The 15,490-nt window shown below is 30.1% G+C and overlaps 1 protein-coding gene across 2 annotated transcripts; it reads right to left on the reverse strand.

Moving 5' to 3' along the window:
• Positions 1–2,354: 2,354 nt before the first annotated feature.
• Positions 2,355–15,344, reverse strand: LOC127724073 (transmembrane protein 45B-like). Of its 2 annotated transcripts, none has more exons than XM_052230920.1 (3): positions 14,939–15,344; positions 11,697–11,775; positions 2,355–7,433 (listed from the first exon to the last, which is right to left on the reverse strand). In XM_052230920.1, exon 3 carries the CDS (start codon positions 7,428–7,430, stop codon positions 6,549–6,551), a length of 882 nt encoding a protein of 293 aa, XP_052086880.1. In that variant the 5' UTR covers positions 7,431–7,433; positions 11,697–11,775; positions 14,939–15,344; the 3' UTR covers positions 2,355–6,548. The 2 variants fall into 2 exon arrangements, with proteins under 2 accessions (XP_052086880.1, XP_052086881.1); XM_052230921.1 differs by lacking the exon at positions 14,939–15,344 and adding an exon at positions 13,865–14,161.
• Between the last annotated feature and the right edge of the window lie 146 nt (positions 15,345–15,490).

Consider the following 15,490-nt stretch of genomic DNA (forward strand, 5'->3'; position numbering starts at 1 on the left):
TCTGAACTGCCAGTATCACTTTTTGCTATCACTTGGCATCTGTCATTCATAAATATTTTCAAAGATCTTCTTTGAGACTACTGAACCAATTTATACAAAACTTGATATGATTGACCCCCAAGGTCTATTATACATTTTGTGAATGTATTTTTGCCCATCTGAACTGCCAGTATCACTTTTTGCTATCACTTGGCATCTGTCATTCATAAATATTTTCAAAGATCTTCTTTGAGACTACTGAACCAATTTATATAAAACTTGATATGATTGACCCCCAAGGTCTATTATACATTTTGTGAATGTATTTTTGCCCATCTGAACTGCCAGTATCACTTATTGCTATCAATTGGCATCTGTCATTCATAAATCAAAGATCTTCTTTGAGACTACTGAACCAACCATTTATATAAAACTTGATATGATTGTCCCCCAAGGTCTTTTATACATTTTTTGTAATTCCGTCCATACAAGACTTCAAATTCAACTTTTTGAGTTTTAACGTATAATTATTGTAAAAACTATAATGGATATAGAAATATTAAAAACTGTAAATAGAAAAATTGAGATCTAAAAACCCTTCATTAATATTGTGGTGACTGCTTATAGAGATGGGCTACTATGGATTCATTTAATTCATGGAATACCAATTTCCATGGATTTCCTGGGGAATAGGTGAACCACAAATCAAAATATTCAACAAAGTACAAATTTCTATAGGATTATATGCAGACTGGTCAAACCATGAAATCGAATATCCACGAAAATGCCATTTTGCGTCAATCCATGAAAATTGGTACCCATCAAAATAAATGAATCTACAGTATTTGATTTGAAAGAGGGGGATTACCTTTAGGTTGAAGTAAATAAAAAAAATATTCTGTATATTTATACATAAATATTAGAATGACATATTTTGCCAGATGATTTATTCAGGCTCCTAGGATCCTCTAGTTCTTATTGGGTTGCTGTCTCATTCACATTCAGGCTGCATCTCGTTCACTTTTACACCTTTACTTTTTTTTTCAAATTAAAAGTTTATTTAAAACAATGAAAACAGTGGGAAAAGGGAATAATTCTAAAATCAGAGAAATATATTTTTTTGTTCTTTTAAGGCCACACCACCTACAAAATTTACACATATCAGACTTTGTTCCTTGGTCAGTATAATTCTGCCAGATTGACCTATCAGTAACCGTGTGACAACTAACACAGAGGCAATGATATATATAAAATGAATGGCTGAAAACAAAAAATTTCAAAACATGTAGGGTATTAGTCTGGCTATGTGGACATCTCTAGTCATTATTGCGAACATGATACTGTTGCATTGTACCAGACATAAATATACTAGATTTTGATGACAAGCCTCTTTTATGCTTGGGACCAGTCTACTGATAACTATGAAAATAAGGAGATTTGGTATGATTGCCAATGAGACAACTATCCACTAGAGTCCAAATGAAACAATAAGTCACTGTACAGCTTCAACAATGAGTAAAACCCATACCTTCATACAGGTATATATATTCTGCTAAAAAAGACCCTTGTGACTTCTTTTTTACAACCAAAATACATTAATTCTTTATTTACTGTAAATTCAGAAATTATTGCAAGGGTTTTATTAATGCAAATAATGCGACTGGGTAAGTATCCCAATTATAAAAACTTGCATTCTGTTATATGATACAAATATTTGTATGCAAATTTCCTGAAATCGCAATAATTAATCTCGCACTTTTGTCCATTCTTACAAAATCACAATAATAAATGTACACAACAATTACTGAATTTACAGATCAATTTTTAATATAGCTACGATCCTCTCTACATATTTATACATCCATGGCTTTCAAATATTTGGGTTTGAGCGTTCCAGATGAAGATAAATCTGGAAAAGTGCTTCTGACTCACAAATTTTATATGGTCTTATTTTCATTTATAGGATATTAATTATGTTTATTTTTTAACTTTTTATGACACCAATGACCAATCTGTGATTGTGTAGTGCAAAGTAAAAGTTTGTCAACTCTGGTGATCAGGGGTGGATTTGGAGGGGGCAGGGTGCCCCCCCCCCCCCTTTATGGAGCATTATTTAAGGTTAATCCAGATTATTTACTTGTTCCACTACAAATTTTGTCTAGTTTGGAAGACAAACCCTCCCCCCCCCCCCCCCCAACCTCCTCTCAAATCCGCCCCCGATTACCAGAGTTGACAAACTTTTACCCCCCCCCCCCCCTTTATCAAAATCCTGGATCCGCATCTGGTGATGCATAACTTGACAATACATTCAAAATGCAAAATATTTCTCTAATGTATTAGCCTGCTGTTGCAATCTGTAACAAAATGAAACCAAAGTATTTGGATTGTTTTATTTTAACATTTTAAAATTACCACTATAAACATTTGTACCAACATGGAATATTGTGGGAATATATATATGTATATGTATAACATACAGTCTTGGTTATCAAAAACAACATTAACACTAATAACATATATATAACTGATATGAGGGTCTGGATGGGATTTGCACAATAAATAATAATGGGCCAAAGTAATAAAGAATGTAGAAAAATAAAAGAATAAAGAATAATGAGGTGTTGAAATATAAAGAAGATAGAATAACAGGTAAAAAAAAATATGAAGCATAGAGAAAAATGACCTAAATAAATAAAAGAATAAAGAAATGAAAGACCCCCCATCCAGACCCTCTGATATGCTTAAAGGTGATTATTATGATTTTTAAAACTTACGTTTCGGTAAACTGCACTTCCTTTCACTAATATTACAAAATACTCTTTTTTTTCAAATGCAAAACATATATCACACAATTATGAATTTTTTATTATTTGCAAGTTTTAAAAACTGTTAATTGCCACTACCCCATCACACTATATAAAGAATTTTGTATGTTTTATTTGTTACCACTTTATCCATTTATGGTAATGTATTCATGAGGTCAAATTGAAGAACATTTTGTTTTTGTACATAACAGATAGAAGAAATTAAATTAACTTCATTATATGGGGTATAAAAGATATGAATTCTAAGGATAAATACATGACTAATGCAACAAAAAGACAGTTGTACAAACAGACACAGCCATGTACAAATAGACAACACTTTAATAGATTAATAGCTTTAGACAATTCAAAGTAGCTAAAATATGGATTGTCCTTCAATTTATATAGCTGACAAGAAATTGTTTATCCCAGAGAATAAATACTGAAAGGAGATAAGGGGATTTTGTTTTGGCCCATTTAATTCCAAAATAATAAAATTCTAAAAAATCTATTAAAAAATAAACATCTGATGTTCACATGACATTATTCTGTCAGGTACATGTATCAGCATTACTGATTCAATTTGATAGATTATTTCTTGTTTTGATTGATTTAAGTGAAACTTCTTTTGATTAAGGTCAATACTACAAAACTAAAATTTGACTCATTATGGGATCCTATTAATATTCAGAAATGAGCAACAGCGTTAGCACCTATAGAGCCCCACCCCTTTCCAAACAAACGAATATGATTAAAATCCAATTTATCACTTTGAGGTAGAGCTTTAAGATTTGTTTGTCACTTGTATTAGCCAAAAACAAATCTTATGGAGTAAAGTGAAAGATTTGATTGTCAAAAAGTTGTCTTATTTGAAGATGTTGATATAAATCTACTATCTTTTTGGTTATCTAAGGCTGCTAATTATATTTTTGTCTATAAACTTTACTTTATATGATGTATTTTGGACAATTATATATAAATTCTAATACATTCATGATGCCATGGACAAATCACAAATAACATTTCTGTACTAAAGTCACCACACCATTTTTTCCTACTTTTTCACCAATAAAATTGACATTACTTTGATAGGATTTAAGATTTTCACCAATTTTGATGAAATTGGTATCACACCTTTCGCCATTGTTGTGGACACTAGATACATATAAAAGACAAGTTTCTTTTTTTGCCTGTAGGGGCCTTGGTGACCAATAGGTCTAATATTTCATCTACTGTATCACAAGCCTGTCAACACTGAGGTTGTGAGTTCAATTCCCCCACATGACAGGAGCGTTGGATTCCAATCTTAACTGTTTAGGATTGCATTTTTACTGCCAAAGTTAAATGGTTTTCTTTGGGGCACTACATCTTCCTCCATCAATAAAAACTGGTCTCCACTATATAAAAGTGCTGAAAGTGGCATAAAACTCCACAATCAAACAAATTTGCCTGGTTAAGAAAATATTACCTAGCAGATTAAGCAGCTGATGGACAGTTTTCAAAAAGACTCATGGAAAAACATGTGTTACACAATGGACAAAGTCTTACAAAAGACATGCAAAATCATACAAATCATTGAAAAGCTTTTCACCATGGATCATTGTGTAAATAAATTCAAGGATTGTTCAAGCTATTTTAGCTGGAAATTCACATTTAATTAAATACACTCAGTACTGTAACTTAGTAATATTTGTACAAAATTAAAATCTATAAAAGATTTTAAAAAAAAGTAGCATGTCTTTGTGAAATCTTACTGTATATTTTAAAATTTGCAACCAAAAGTGATCATAGCAAACTAACAGACTATAAAATGTATGTACCAAAATATCTCTTTTCTTCCAAGGATGTATGGTGTATAAAAATATTCCTATAAAACAATACAGGCAATTAAATGTGGACTAAGCCTTATAAATAGTTTAACATTTTAATAAAAATATACTTTAATATCTATCACATACTAAATGGTACTATAAATCAAACGACAATTAAGTAGTACTAAGTCGATCAATAGCAATACAAACAGAAATATAAATCAAGCAAACTTTAAGGTCACTGCAGGTTATAAACCATAGAAAAAATTTTCCACTTCAATTTTTTTTGGATTTATTCTAAGTGTGTGTTTCTAAATTTCTATTATTTTTCAGATATTGTTGTTGCTGAAACTTTTGTAAATTGATTAATTGCTGTTTGTTTAATGTACAGTGACAAATAGTTCATGCATGTTCAGGACAAGAACTAATTAACAATATATACAATAGGTAGGTCCTGTAATAGAGGGCTTCCAGAATGAAGGTCAGGGAAATTTGGACTACCACTGGGAAATGAGGGTATATTGACATGAACAGAAATTTTGCCTTGCAACAGGCCACCCATGAACCCCTCAAAGAATTGTTGCAAGAGTCAACTTGTTTGTATAAAAATCTTCTTTAACAAGAAACATAAGAAACAAGGATAATGTGCTTCTGGTCCTAAAGTTTCAAAACATTTTACCATTGTCTGCGACCTTGGAGGGTTTGGCAGTAGGCCTTGCAACATGACTTCTCATTTAGAAGGACATGTGACCTTTAAAATTTGTTACGTGGATTGCTGTTTGCTTTCAAATTTACTTACCTAAAAGTGATCTCGTGACCTGAGGCAATTTTAAAATGTGACCTGGTGACCTAAGGGGGTACCCTACTGGAGCCCTATAAATTACTGAATCATCAAATGGTACCTGACACTAAGGACTCTCTAAGATGCATATGTATACAAAATTTTGGTTCTTCTACCATCTTGAATTGTAAAATAACAGAAAATAATCAACTAGATCTTAAATGAAATATGCAAATTTTGAGAGAAGAATGCAATTCATTTGATAGACTTCTCATCTAAACGAAGGAGAGGAAAGTTATGCATTTTATCTTATAAATAAGACTGTTTTTACAAAAGTTTGAAAGACATAATATTTAATTTTTAGATTTAATATTTTTCAATTTAGCCATGTAAGGGGAGATAACTCAGATATTCTAATTAAATAAAGGAATGTATAGTGAATTATCATTTTTTTATTGTAGCAAGTAAACAAGTTCTGTGAACATAATAGATGATATAAAATGAACATAGAAAGACATAAGGGTGTGTGCAAAAGGAGGACTAATTTTGACTGCCACAGAATATGATAACATGAAGTTTGGTCAATAAAATCAAAATCATACGATATCAAGGAATATGACATTTAATTTAAATATAACAAAAATCTGTTCATATGTAAATGTTTATAAATTTTGAATAAAAAAAAAATAAAAAGCATGGAAAAATGTTTGTATATATAATAAAAACATAATATAAAAACTTCTGAATAATTACAAATAAATAGGATGGAAAAATGTTTGTACAAATGTATATATACATACCTATTATTACTTCATATATAAAAGAAATAATATTTTGCAATACCCAATAGAAAAATTGCACTAAGTTCCTACAAATAATTGGAAATTTATAGTAGAATACAAGAATGTGACTAATTTTCCAATAGGACTTAAAAATGAGACATAAATTGTCAGCTTTGACCGATGCAGCCTTGTAACATTGACATGAGAAGTCCTGCATGCTCTATATAATAGTTGAAAATATAAATGAAAATAATAATAATAGAATATATCTACAAGCTTCTCATCTGTGAGGATTATGTGAATATAATGACTATGGACTATGTGGATATGATGACAGTGGACAAATCTGCCCAACGCATAACTGATTTTATATAAATTATTTATACAGGTATCATCTGATAACTGGTTTCTGGTACTCTATATCACTATCTTCACTGTCTCCCATTGAAATTAATGTTTGCCCATTGGTTCCAGTATGAATCAATCTCTTCATACATATATCATCTTCTCTGTTTGTATGAAATCTCTTTTGATAAAAAGCTACACAACTGCCTATTGCGAACATTATTAAAAAATTTATCCCACAATGCCATGTGAAGTACATGGTCACAAAAGTGAATTCCACATGATCATCTGGCTTCCATTTTTCCGCATATGGATTTGGATTGTATAATATAAAACCTATTTGCCAAAACCAAGTCCCTTGAACAAGAAAGAAAAAGGCTCGAGAAAGCGCTGCTAGAACTTTATGACGATATTTCATTTCTAAAATCACCCCGATCAAATTGAAGACAATTGTGTATATAAGTAACGTATGTAGTTGTACATTCAGTTCATTTCGTCCATGAAGATGGAAATGAAATAATAAAGCTTCAACACTTAAAGCTATTAGCACTATAACATAATCCAAATCTTTAGGTATAGGTGCTTTTAAATATACAAGGAAATCTATCACTCCACTCATTCCAAAAAAGAAAAACATTGTAGCATGCTGGGCATTTCCTGGAGTGGTGAATTTATGCACAGAGAAATTGTATCCAGTATATATTTCTAGGGAAAATCCAACAACAACTAATAATATTTTGCCTATGGATTCAATAGGAAAATCTTTGAATCGGCCACATAGACAAGTACATGGGTATGTAGGAGTAGATGTGAATTGTGTATTTTTGCGTAGGGATGTGTAATATCTATTAAACATCTGTATTGTCCACCATAATGAAAAAACAATGAAGAAAGATCCTGGTAAAGCATGGCCACCAAAGTTACCCATAATCTGCAAATTAAAAACAAAATCAAAATATGACAATATAGATTTAACAGTAAAATAGTAATTCCTTCTTTTAACCCCATGATTTCATAGCTGCGGAGCCGTAGCTCTTAGGTCCTCATGATATTTTTTAACAATTTGCAGATCTATGGTCCACAAATTGTAAAAAAAATCATAAGGACCTAAGAGCTATGGTTCCGCAGCTATAGATATTGATTTCAATGAATTTCATTTATATATACATATTTTTGGTATTGTTATTTAACTTTCAGTTTTAAAACAAAAAATAAACAGATAAATATATAGGTACACAACATTTTTATTATCTGGTACATGTACATGAAAAAAGGGGGTTTGGGAATATTTTTTAAAATGCTTACACACAGAAAAGAAATTAAAACTTATATCAATTCTAAGTTACTTCCCTTGACATTTTCAGTATACTGATGTCTGTACTAATTTTGTGCAGTCTAAATGAATTGACCATATAAATGTTGGCTTCATACAGTCACTGACCATATAAAGTCTTGTTTGTGATGTTGATTTTCTGTAGAATTTATCCATAACCTTGTGAAAGATTATGCAGGTTTGCAGCATTTTTATGTTGTCTGCTTCAAATTCATAATTGTTGATTTTTACTCAAAATATTTCTTTGGAACAGTTTTAAGAGTTGCAGTATAAAAAGACCAACCATACATTATTTCGAGACATAAATTTCATTTGTATTCAGCTCGAAATAGGACAAAAATGCTCAGCACAGCTGCCTCAAACTAGATCTATTTCTATAAAGCCTTAATTGTACTAAATTAAATTCATTGTATATTTTGAGATAATGTACAGTTAAAATACATGTATAAACATATTTGATATTTTAAATAAACTGATTCATTATAAAAATAAATGGATAAAAAATCAAAATTCTCTGCTCTATAGATTTTTATAAATGGAACCAAAAATATATCCTAATAAATCTACCTTATCCTAATGAGATTTCATTTTATGAACTACTTCATATAAACTGTTACGCTTCGCATGCTATGTGGTCCAGAGACATGCATCATAATTCTAAGTTAAAAGACAACTTTTTTTTTTAAATTTAAAAGCTCTCTCAGACAAATTTTATTACAACAAATTTAAATTAAATTTTCTGAAATTGAACAAAGAACTGTTTGTGTTGTAGCATATTTAATTCATTTTTAAATTTGTATTCAAATACACTGTTGAAGATTACTAAGCGCCAATAAATTACAATAATTTTGATTTTATGAATAAGTGCCTTCCATAATAAAATGTTGTCATCAAATACAACTTATCATTATGCCGATATTCAAAAAGACTCATTTCATTGTTATTACAACAACTAGGTCATCGTAACATGGCAAAGTGTTTTGTTTCAGTATGGACTGGATAAATATGCAAAAAGCTGATTTTAAACAATGTCGGAAAATCTCGTTGCTAGTTACATATATCATATTTAGATTAAGGATTAAAAGGTTTTTCTGTAATTTTTATTATCAAAGGTATATGTTCATGATTAATAAGTTTACTAATCAGATAAAAAAGTAATATATTAGCATATTTATAAAGTTTAATTTGTTATTTTCTAACTGGAATTTAGTAACAACATATTTTTACATTTTACAACCCAGTTGATCGATTTTTGCATTTAAATTCCCTTTATAACATGCTGTATAATATTCTGATTAAATGTATGATATTAGAAACACGGATGTTATACCTAATAATAAAGCAGCCTGTTAATTTGTATAAATATTTGATAATAAACACTCTTAAAGTGCAAAATTAGGACACAGGGTTCAACATTTATTAGGAAAAGCAATCGACCAGCGATGAAGCTAGTACCTTTAATAATCTACTATTAAGATGTATGTCTGATTGTCAAACAAACAGTGACCTATAGTTATAAACTTCTATGTAATTTGATCTCTTGTGGAGAGTTGTCTCGTTGGAAATCATACCACATCTTCTTATTTATATATATATATATATATACTATTCAGAGGTGCTTAAAAACCAGTAGTATTGAGAATGTGATATCTTCAATATCTCTCAATTTATGTTGAATAAGAATATCTGCATTATCACTTCCATTCAAGTTTGTTGATCTGTTCAGACCTCTTTGGTTTTTACTCCTAAACAAATACAAGCCACACTACACCTTTTATTTTGAAGACACAAAAGCCCCGCTCAAGCTTGCTTATAATATGTGAAAATACTTTTGGGACGGATGGAACAACAGACGGTCAAGGGTAACGCTTAATGCCCTCTTTCCTAGCGGCAGGGGCTTAAAAAACACAGATGAATAAAGGAGATGTAAGGTATATGTCAATGAGACAGCAACTCATGATGAAAATAATCAAAAGACACTTAATGGGCATGCAGGCATTGTGTCTCTTGTGGAGAGTTAGCAATCATACCACATCTTCTTATTTTTTTTATATATCAGACATGTACTTTGCAAATAATACACTTAATCTTCATTTGTTTTCCTATCTTTTTTAAAGAAGTCAGAATTTCAGAGGTTTAAATCACAAAGATGGGCTACTAGCTTCTCTTAAGATAAGGATTATTGATCTGTGGATTCATTTACTTTCGTGGGTACCAATTTTTGTGGATTAAAGGTACAATGTGTTTTCATGGATATTTTATTTTATGGTTTTGTAAAGTCTGCATACAAGCCTATAGAAAATTTGTACTTCATTGAACATTTAAATTCGTTGTTCACCTTTAAACACGAAATCCATGAAAAATTGGCATCCTACAAATGAATCCACAGTATGTTCTAGCCAACTCTGACTGATTGTCCTGGATAATTTTCACAAGTATATTTTCAATGAAACACTTTACTGAATTTTTCATGTGTTATTTTAAAATAAATAACTTATTGCATGGCATGCAGGGCTAAAGGGATAAATTCAACAAAGTGTATAAAAATTCATAAATATTTGATAAGAGCTGCACGGGGGAAAAAGACAAAATAAGAAAACATTTACCTTTAGTTAGTTTAGTTTATGATTATTTTGTTTAATCAATGATAAAAATAGGATCAGACACAAGTTTTATCAACTTATATACCTACTGCAGCTGTGCTATTTGTGTAGTCAAATTGCATTGACCGTATAATCATTTGTGATATACAGTCACTGACCATATATTGCCTTGTTTATGACGTTGACAATGCGTTTCAGTAGAGTTTTATTTATAATGTCAGTAAAGGTTTGCAGAATTTTTACGTCGTTCGCTCCAAATTCAAAAATGATGGTTTTTAAATTACCCTATATATTTAATTTGAGACAGTTGTAGGAGTTGCAGTATATAAAGAATAACCATACATTCCCACAGCCTCGCTTTCTACCTGTTTCTAAGCCTTGTACAAATAAAATTTATATTTCGAGACAATGTATGGTTATTTTTTATATATAGTGTTATCCGGTATACATATATACATGCAATAATAACAATACAACACTAAATTCAGCATGCACATACAAAACTAATAAATGCTAACATGAGTATAAGTAAACCCTTCATAAATTATGAATGGAGCCACAAGGCTTATGGGATTTGCAAGGGATATAGAGGGTAACAAAAATGAGGAGGTTGAATGTAGGGGTAAAACAAGTGGGGATGTGGGATATATGGGGTAAAAAAGGTGAAATCCAGGAAAAAGAAGGGAAAACAATTGGGGGAAAAAAAGCTTGATTTGGGAAATGAGCATGCACTCCTGTGTCATCCATCTCAATTATGAGAATAACTACAGTTTTGTAATTAAATCTCTTTCCTGTATATATTATTTATTTCAAATATATTTAAATCAATAAAGCCAGATGTATACAAAATAGTATTATCATCATAATTAGTCAAATTGAAATTTAATTTCCAAAATTTTAAACACTATCAAAAATTGTCAGACACTTTAAAGCCATATACAAATATTATAAAGACTGTGTATGAAGTTAAAATATTTTTAAAGTCAAGTAAGAGAAAATGTTTTTTACAATTTTTCAAATAACCTAATCTTCTTTGAAAAGGGGGGACTGTCAACGTATATTTGTTCTGCCTAGGAACAAATATTCTATACCCTTTATTCCGTAAGGAACAAATACTGTAATATTTGTTCCAATGGAAACAATATTACAGAATATTTCTTCCACTTGGAACTTATATTATGAAGGAACTTCTATTCCGTGACAGGACTAGCTATCTATTCTATCTACCATCTAGTACAAAATATTATGAAAGACCTACCTTACTTGAATTACGATGTCTGTTAATTTCTTTTGATGAAACTGTACATCCTATTACCACTTCACAAAGTTTTCATATCCTGTAAAAAAACACAGAAATAGCATATCTTTAAAAAAAAAAAAATTTAACTAATTAAAACATTTCTCAATCATCCACAAGCAAATAGGTACATCTAGATATATCATACCTGTCAACTTTTCAAAATCTCCATGGGGGATTTTAAGCACAAGAGTACCTAATGAATACCTATACATGTCATTACTGTACTTAATTAGAACATCTATGGTTTTGAATGAGTATAAATGTGTTTAAATGTGTTTATATCCTCTGAATGCCTTTTTTAAAGTATTAAGGCTAAATAATTGAGTTTTATAAGGATCAGGTCAACACCTCTCATAGGGGATATCCTCTATGCATTGGGAAAGTTGGCAGGTCTGATATATATATATTTCATTATAAGTATTGAAATATTCACATTTCATTTTATTTTAAAGGTTTTCTACTTCATTCACTTTGAGCTAGCACTGTAAGTTTAAAAATTATTGTGATGTTTTTTATTCATGCGAAAAAATGCTACACTATCAGGTACTCAATAATAAAAATTTGCATTCGTAATTCCAGTGGTGATTTTCCTTTCAGTTTGCAATCTTATAATTAGATTTTTCAATTTTGCAAGTGGTCAAGGATTAGCAATAAATGCATGCATTAATTTCTGAATTTAGTTTCATATCTAAAGTACACTGTTCTTCCATCTGTGTTTTTATACCATTTTCCCTATAAGTGTCATTGTAAAGTAATCCCTATCTAGAATTATGCAGGGCCTCGGTGGCCGAGTAGTCTAAGTAGTCAAACTAATGTATCACTAGCCTGTCAACACTGAGATTGTGAGTCCTCTCTGGCTTCCTCCGACAAAAAAATCTGACCGCCACAAAATAGCGTTGTAGTGCTGAAAGTGACGTTTAACACCAATGAATCAATCAATAATTACGCTGACATCAAGACGACAATATTTGGGTCCGAACCATAAGGTAATACATGTAGTTCTTTCTGAAGGCTCTGTGTCAATAAGTGGGTAAAATTTACTTACCAAGATTGTCTATTTAGTGGAGCCCTGGATTGTGAGGGCAGTCGTCTAAATATTCAGTACCACAGTAATTTTCCCTTAACAAGGGGCTACAACTCAAACTGGTCTCTTTGTATTTATGGGGATTTTAAATATATCACTTTTGCTTATCCAGCAAAAGGTAAAAAAATATCGGTAATAACTTTGTTTAATGTTTTATCTATTTGACTTATAATTCAGTTTTAGGCTATTTTTATCAATTATTGACATGGGGCTATCAGGAAGCATTATCTTATCTCCATTTTTGTGATGGACATTCAGATCAATAAATGTTTTTCCTTATATTTTTTTTTTTTTACTTGCTACTATTACCTGAAATATTGAAGCCATTATATCTATTTGGCTTCAACAATGAATTACATTATATCAAGTACTTTCACATATATATCTAAACAATCTGCTACGGTTTACAAATAAGCAAAAACCTTTATAACACACTAAATGCTTAAAAAAACTCACAACTTAAGAACACCTGCAACACAACACGCGACACTAAGGGAAACAACATACTATAAGTAATCAGTAGGACGCAGGTTCATCGCCAGGAAAGACGCCCCAAAAAACTAAAAAGAAGAAGATCTACTACTAATTCTGTATAAAATCTTAACATATATTCATTTCAATTTTCAAAATTCAAATTTATAATTTGTGACATAATAAATCAGATGTATCATTCATTAATTAATATAATATATATATTTACTGCTATTTTCATGTTTTTAAACGGTTATAAAATAATTGTAATGATCAAATTTAAGCACACTGAATGATAAACTATCTTTAAGAAAAGGTAATGTGGTAAAAACTGTACACTTAGGGTACGTGGTAAAAACTACATTCTATAATACTATGCTGATACCCTGTTCAAATGTCATTCTTACACCAGCAAAATATTTATCACTTATTCACCTTAATTAGTTTATTCAATATAAATGTCAATTTACAAAAGCAGATAAATTATCATTGAAAGAATGAACATGTCCATAAATTGATTATAAACTGACCACGATAACTGATACTCCTACAACAATATAACATTAATTACCTTTTCTTTCACCTACATAATTAAAAATCCAAGCTTTGTATCTTATAGTCCTACTTTCTACCCTGGTCACTGATAATAACAAATACGTGATTCAACAAACGTGTTGTTATATTTGTTATTCCAATTTAAAGTATTGATTTAAAAAAGGGGAGTTAACCATTATCAGACAGCACTTTCCTGCAGGTATAATGATCCACCAGGGAAAAGAGCTAGATTATTCCTTATAATTAAATGAAATGAAATAGCTATGTCTACTAAACAAAGGCAAATAATGCCGTTCATTCCTGATCACTGAATAATTCAAAAATGTATAATCAAAGAGTTCCAATTATTTTACCTTGAGGATTTAAATACCTGGCCAAGAAAAAAAAATAGCTTTGTTTTTTTTTATTATTTTATCAGTTTTTGAGGTACACGTATAACTGCTATAAGAAAATGAGATTCTGCAAAGACTTTTTTAGATTTTTCAAATGAAATTATTAGTACTAAAAATTAAAAAAAAACTGAATTTCTAATTAAGACACTGTTTCATCTTTTTTCAATTTTTAGTCCCTGCATGTTTAAAAATCAGATAGGAATCAGTTTCCACAATTAAAATATGTTTTTCTGTCATAATTTTTCAAAATGATGTCTGATCATTTTAGAGTAACTTTGTTTTTGCCAGACTGACATATATAATACATAATTGCCCACTCTATCAAATGAGTTCAATTTTTAGGAATCATCTTTATCTTCTAATCAATCAAACTAAACGGAACATAAAATATGTCAAAATTTTTCAAAACTTTGTTTTTGCCAGACTGACATATATAATACTGCATTATATGTCTATGTCTTTTGCAAAGTAATAATTATGATGTTGAATTATACTCCTGACATGAAATATAAAGAACTGTTTATGTTTTATAGCTAATTGCTCAGATCCATGGTTAAAATACTAAGTAACATATTCATTTAATATGTTCATGTAAATTTTGAAATATTAAAGCAGGTATTTCAACCTAAAATTCATACTTTCTAATATCCTTTTGCAGAAAAAGAAAATATCAAAAATAAATACACTTATATACTGACCTTACTTATTAAAACACATCCAAACGTCCACAATATCTTTTCCTCTGGCAGTGGGACAAATTCCAATCCATTTTATCAGTTATCTCTTCATGCTTCAATAAAATCTTCCAATAGAAAAAGAAAATATATGGTTCAAAAATCAGATTTCACTTTATCAGTCAATCTACAATTACTAATTATATAATAATACAGGTGTATAAAACAAAAACTGTGAAAATACAATCAATAAAGGATAAATCTCCACCAATGGTGTAAATTGCCCACTCTATCGAATGAGTTCAATTTTTAGAAATCATCTTTATCTTTTAATTAATCAAACTAAACCGAACATAAAATATTTATCAATAAAAACAACCACTTGTTTTTTATAGGAACAGCTTGCCACTGTATATGTGCAAAAACATTAAACATTAAATGTCCATCAAAAAGCACACTGACTGCTGCAGATCCAACTTTTGAACATAGACGATCTACAAAATAAAAAATCATTATGTAAGAAAATGAAAGTAATACATTTTCATGATACAAGCAATATGTTTTCACAAAAACTGT

The sequence above is a fragment of the Mytilus californianus genome, unplaced genomic scaffold (assembly GCF_021869535.1).
Source record: "Mytilus californianus isolate M0D057914Y unplaced genomic scaffold, xbMytCali1.0.p SCAF_14, whole genome shotgun sequence".
NCBI classification, from domain to species: Eukaryota; Metazoa; Mollusca; class Bivalvia; order Mytilida; family Mytilidae; genus Mytilus; species Mytilus californianus.

Excerpts from the sequence above, each read along its gene's own strand:
- LOC127724073 (XM_052230920.1), bottom strand. The coding sequence starts at position 7,430 with ATGGGTAACTTTGGTGGCCATGCTTTACCAGGATCTTTCTTCATTGTT.